The following is a 6000-nucleotide window of genomic DNA, read 5'->3' on the forward strand; positions in this document are numbered from 1 at the left end:
GTCTTCACGTGCTTTAAAACTCTATTTTGTCATTAATCATTTGAAGGTTTTTTTTCATCTATGTTTCAGACCTCAATTGTGAGAAATCTTTCTTCAGATTTTTATTCTTTTGAATATATACAAATTTGTCTCTATTCTCGATTAGATGCTTCAAACTTTTTCATATGACTTTCATCCTAAATTAAATGTACGTATAAATTGTTTAAAATTCTAATTCGAAGCTTCATCTTAATCTTTTCTACCTTTTAAAGATAGACGGATAGCCAAAGATTGCACTCTTTGCGTTACTCCTCTCTCTCACTAGTCTTCTACTCTTTCTCAATATTTTACTAGAGATTAGAGAAGTGGTGTTGTTTTCAAAAACCCATCTCTAGCTAGTTAACATTCAACCAGACTAGATGCAATTTTTAATGATCTCCAACTACTCCAATTCTTCACCTTTTAGGTATAGTGGGAGATTATTTATTATGGAACAAATATAAGATGTTGGGTGTAGAGATGATTGGTAATAATTAACTAAGAAAAGCACATAGGATGTTTAATAATGGATGTGCAATGAGCTCCTCTTTAACTAACTAACCCAATTATAATTTATGTGTGTGGTACATTCCATGTAGGAATATATACATTTTCATTCGTAAGAAACTTTTTGAGCAACTACAAAAGAAAATTCCTATTAGGTTGAAGCCTAAATTAGACAATTATTATAATTATTGAAATAAATTTTGAGTCATCGATGGTTAATACAAATTACATTTGAGAATCTAACGAGATTAATAAGCTAATACGTAATATATCGTGTTATTGATTTAGAATGATGATCGACTTGTATGTGTACATCTTACGCTAGAAGGTTTAATTTTCTATGAATAATTTTTTAAAAAACTATTATATTTATTAGAAAAATCATAAACGACTCTCATGACTTTATACTTAGTTTCATCCAAAAAGACACATGCTATTAAGAGAGTTATCATATTTTTATATACGCATGATAATCTTCCTCTTATTTTAATTAATGTAAAACTTTGATCACATTTAATATAGAGATTGTGAAAACTACGTTGAAATTAAAATCTTATATCATATCCTCAAACACTTTAGTGAGTTTGCAATCGAATAATTATATATAAAACCGAAGCTAAAATAATAGTTTTATAAAGATAAACCTAAAACCCTAATTTGATGAACTAAACCGAACCTCAAATCTCAAATGCAAATTCATGTCAGTTAAACTATGCTTATGTTAGTAAGATGAATCGGTCCATTTAAACATTTAAGTCATGAAAATTATTTTCAATAATTATTCTAGAATTTTAAATAACAAATTTTTGATTTCAAGGTGAAAGTTGAACTCATTTGCCAAATCTTTTATATTTTATTTTTCTTTTTTCCTCTCACACTAATCTAAATGTAAATTCTACATTGACCAGAATCCTCCTAGGATGGGAGTCGTATATCCCACTCTAATAGGCATAATTAATAAAAATAAAATCTATAGAATTTACAGTTAATTTGATATGAAAAAGAAGATAGGTTACATGTAAGGCATAGTTAGAGAAATGAATTAAAAAGAAAAAGTAGGATTAGTAGAATGTAATTAAGAAAGTTTGGAGGAAATAGTCAAACCCAAGCACGTGGTTGGATGGCCCGAGAGTCAACAGTTTTAAGTTTTAACATGGGCGTGGGACCATAATAAACTAATCACTCCCCTTTTCTTCTTTTCTTTTTCTTTTTTTTTCTTTTTTTTTTAAGAATTTTATTTCATTTTAAATCCACATATACCATTGAATTTTAAAATTTATGGTAACCATTTTCATTAAATTTCTTTTTTTTTTCCTTAAAAAAAATAAAACTTATGACTTTATCAAATTAATCCTTAAATTTTTATAAATGAATAATTTTCTTTCGTAATTGTCTAATATTTACTCTACTTCTCCCTTTTATAAAACCGACACTTACATAATTTTGCCCAAGGTTGAGAATTATTGAACGGATGATTTTCATTAGTAATTGTATTGAATGTTAGAAATTGATTATGAAATTTTAGAAATATAGTATGAAAATTTAGAAATTTAATTAATTATCTTAGGCATATGGGAACCCTATAAACAGGAGTGTTTACCACTTATAAGATTAAAGTTCTTAAGAATTAAATATATGAACTTTCGAGATTTGAATATTGAAATTTTGAATATCAAAATTTGCAAGATTTGAAGACCAAATACTAAGCTTTGAAGAATAGAAAACCAAAATCTACCAAATTCTAAAAATTGAAACTCTTAAGCTCCAACAATTAAAACTTTCACGTTTTAAAAAACTAAAGGTCCAAACTATCAAGAAATTCCTCGAACTTCTAAAGATTAAATCATAAACTTAAATTCTTTAACTATTTGAAGATATAAGTATTCAATTTCAAGAACATTTACATGCTTCATGTTTTCAAATCAAACGTAAACATCTTATTGAAAAAATCAAATGACCGATTATTAAAAATCAAACAACTTGATAAATCGACATAACACAAGTTCTTTAACTCTACTAAATACTTCCCCGGGTAAGATAGATAGATTTACAAGGGTTGATTCGGTTGAATATTAAAGCTGATAATACAATTATTAGGAGAGTGTTTCTAAAAACTCTCTGCTAAAATAATTGATATTGTTTCTTTAACTCTCTAATTAATAATTGGTGAATTAATTGGCAGACAATTTCGGAAATTGCTTCCTGCTCCATGTGAAGCAATGTGCTCATGGATTTTTAAAATTATCTTATTAGTTTTAACCTTACTGAGTATGCATGAGCTTAAGATTTCAAAAGTTGGGGTTTAGTCAATAAATCTTGTGGTCTCATTCGAGGCTCAACACTCAATAATATCCTATATTATCTAATCCATTCAAAGTTACTTAATTTAACAGTTATTTTGAATATGTTACTATATATTAATGAGGATAATGGCATGTTATTAATTTATCTTTATAGATATATTTACGTTAACTTAATTCTCTTGTATATTTTTAGTATTATATAATTTAATTGTATATTATAACATATTTAAATTCTAAAAAAATTAATCGAGTTTATCATATTACACATTACGTCTCTAAATATCTGTCTTTATTTTCAAAATTTGAATACATTGAAAGATATAAAATAATAATTATTTTTTTTCAGAATTTGTTCAATTTATATCATAAAATTTGGAATAATTTTGAAGAACATAATTTAAATTATACATATTGCTGAAAATTTAAAAAAACAAAACAATCCATTTTAAATTGTAGACCCAGCCCATTAAGTAGGAGAAGGCTTATTATATGGCCGAGTTTTACTAATAAAGAGGCTCATTTCTTCTAGGCTTCAAAGTTTTCTTGAACGAGCTCGGAAAGGCCTTATGGATCAGCCCACTACTTATAAGTAGGCTCATTGGTTGTCTAGAAATCGAGCAACATTGTTTTAGCGGTCCACATAAAAAGGTCATCTCCTCTTTCATTTGTTTTCTCTGAAATTAGGGTTTCCGTTCCTTTTGTTCGCTGTTGGTGGCCCTCGTCGCAGCCGGTTGCCGAATCTCCAAGATGGTATCTCTTTCTTTCTTCTACTGATTTTCTACTTTCTTTCTTCCGATTTTTTTTTTCGATTCGTTATTTTTGTATTGAGAGGTTTTGTGATTTGAGTTTTCGTAAATTCGCGCAGCCGTCTCACAAGACCTTCAGAATCAAGAAGAAGTTGGCGAAGAAGATGAGACAGAACAGGCCTATTCCTCACTGGATCCGTCTTAGGACTGATAATACCATCAGGTCTTTACTCTTCCGTTTCGTGTTCGTTCATCTAGTCATTTTATTATTTCTCAGTTTTTAATCTAACGCTGCATTTTGATGTATCTTTCAGGTACAATGCGAAGCGAAGGCACTGGCGCCGCACCAAGCTCGGATTCTGAGGTGCTTTGCTTGTGACTTTCTCTTCATCCTTGGCAATTGTTTTGAACCTGTTTAAGCTTTAGTTATGGAGAAGACGAAGAATATAGAGCTAGATTTTTGAATTTTTTGCCTCTCAATTAAAAACTTGTCAAAGAGACCCGTGTAGTTTATAGGCTTCTGTGCTAAATTTATGTCTGAAGTGATCGTCATTGGACGGTTAATCTCGTGTTCGTTTTGTTTAATACTTTTCTAGTTCAGTTTTTTCCATTTCTTCTAACGCTACTTCAAGTTATATTATGTTCTTGATCGTTTAATTAGTCATGTGGATGAGAGGTGTTTTGTTTCTATTAGACCATCATTTTAATATCTTTTTTCATTCGTATATCAATTGACTTATAGGTTAGTTTGCTTATCTGAAGAAAATTTTCTAGGTTGCTAAAGTTTTGGAATTTTGGTTTGGATGAACTCTTAAATAAATTTCGGTTTTAGTTTTTACTTTCATAACATCTATTATTAAAGTTCGGTTTTAGTCTGGTTTGGACAATCAAAGTTCGTTTTCCAATGTCACTTCATCTTTTGAACAAAGTAAATAGAATTTTAATGGCATCTAAAGATCAAACTAATAAAATGCATAACAGGCTGGCTTGTTAACGTGTGATTGTGACAACTTCCCACCAATTACTTGTTACGCGTGACTTTGTGTGGTTAACATATAGCGTCTGTGACTTGTCAAGAATCTGTTTTCAATGTGTGGGGAAAGTAAATTGATATTGATTTCATTGTAAATCAATGGCATTGTTGAAGTTATAGTCAAATATATTATTGTTCATGCTGATTTGTCTTGACAACAGACAATATTTAGCTATCAAAATGAACGTATGTGGTGATTTTCTTCCTTGGCTGTTCAGTAGCCCTATTTAGATGATTGTACCTTGATACTCTATAAGGATGTTAGTTTGTATTTCTCGATAATTGAAGACTGGGTTTTCTCATCGGTAAATTGAGACATAGCTTCAATAACCAAAGAGTTATAGGTTTTATTCATGGTGTCTACATGGAAAGGGAGTTTTATTGTTGCCCAAGTGTTGTAGGGTAATGTGTGCATAAGCTAGTTGGGTGAATAGAAGACTATCTCCTTAAAAATGTGTATAAAAGTAGGACACATCGATTTGTATATTTATATCTTTAGCTTCAACGTGACTTAAAAATAATTTTACATGCCAGGAGAGGGTACAACTATTTTTTTCTTCGTCTAAGAAGTTATATTGGCAGAACGAATATGATTTTTTTCCCTTTTGGAGGTCAACCATATGTGAGTTTAGGGTTGAGATTATGTAGTGCAGGTAGAGTATAATAATTTCTTTGGTATGTGATGTGAGCTTTTTATATTTCTATTATTATATGATACATGAGGAAAGTCGACCTATCATCTAACGTATCAATCTTGTTTCTTTATTTATTTATTTTTTTTTTTGGAAACCAGTAAGGAAATAAAGGTTTAATGGTTTTTTTAATTTGATTATTTTGGTACTACAAATGAAAATGCATACACAATTAAAAACAAAACTAAGGCTTATAAGTCATACAACCAATTTAGCTATTTAAAAACTAAAAATGGATTTGACTTTGGCCAAAAGTATTAGTTTATGAAGAAATTAATTTTGGTTCACAACACTTCTTTCATACGATCTGGTTTATATATTACAGAGAGTAGAAATGATCTGGTTTGCGTATATATGTATAGATTTATTGTTGTGTTTATAGTCTGAATTTTGGCTCAAAAAATCAACCAACCTGTCCTATATTATTTTAAATAATGAAGAGCAAAATTTTCCCAAAATTCAGATTTCCAATGTTGTCTTGATTTAAAATTTTATTAATTTCTCAAGATACATATATGATAAATTTGAATGCATAGTATTAATATTTAAGGTTACTTCTCAAAATTAAAAAGAATCAGATTAGGAATGAAATTACTTAAGGATAATAGTTGAAGATTAACTCCTCTATCGTCCACGTGGCTTCCTCTTAAGACATGAACACAATACATAAAATCAATATCCCATCTCTAACCTTCTGAAAC

At 29.3% G+C, this 6000-nt stretch overlaps 1 protein-coding gene across 1 annotated transcript; it reads left to right on the plus strand.

The window, feature by feature from the left end:
* The first annotated feature begins 3418 nt into the window (after positions 1-3418).
* LOC103488337 (60S ribosomal protein L39) lies at positions 3419-4267 on the plus strand. Its single transcript, XM_008447030.2, has 3 exons — positions 3419-3578; positions 3694-3797; positions 3889-4267. Exons 1-3 carry the CDS (start codon positions 3576-3578, stop codon positions 3935-3937), a joined length of 156 nt encoding a protein of 51 aa, XP_008445252.1. The 5' UTR covers positions 3419-3575; the 3' UTR covers positions 3938-4267.
* Positions 4268-6000: the final 1733 nt, after the last annotated feature.

The sequence above is a fragment of the Cucumis melo genome, chromosome 3 (genome assembly GCF_025177605.1).
Source record: "Cucumis melo cultivar AY chromosome 3, USDA_Cmelo_AY_1.0, whole genome shotgun sequence".
Taxonomy (NCBI): domain Eukaryota; kingdom Viridiplantae; phylum Streptophyta; class Magnoliopsida; order Cucurbitales; family Cucurbitaceae; genus Cucumis; species Cucumis melo.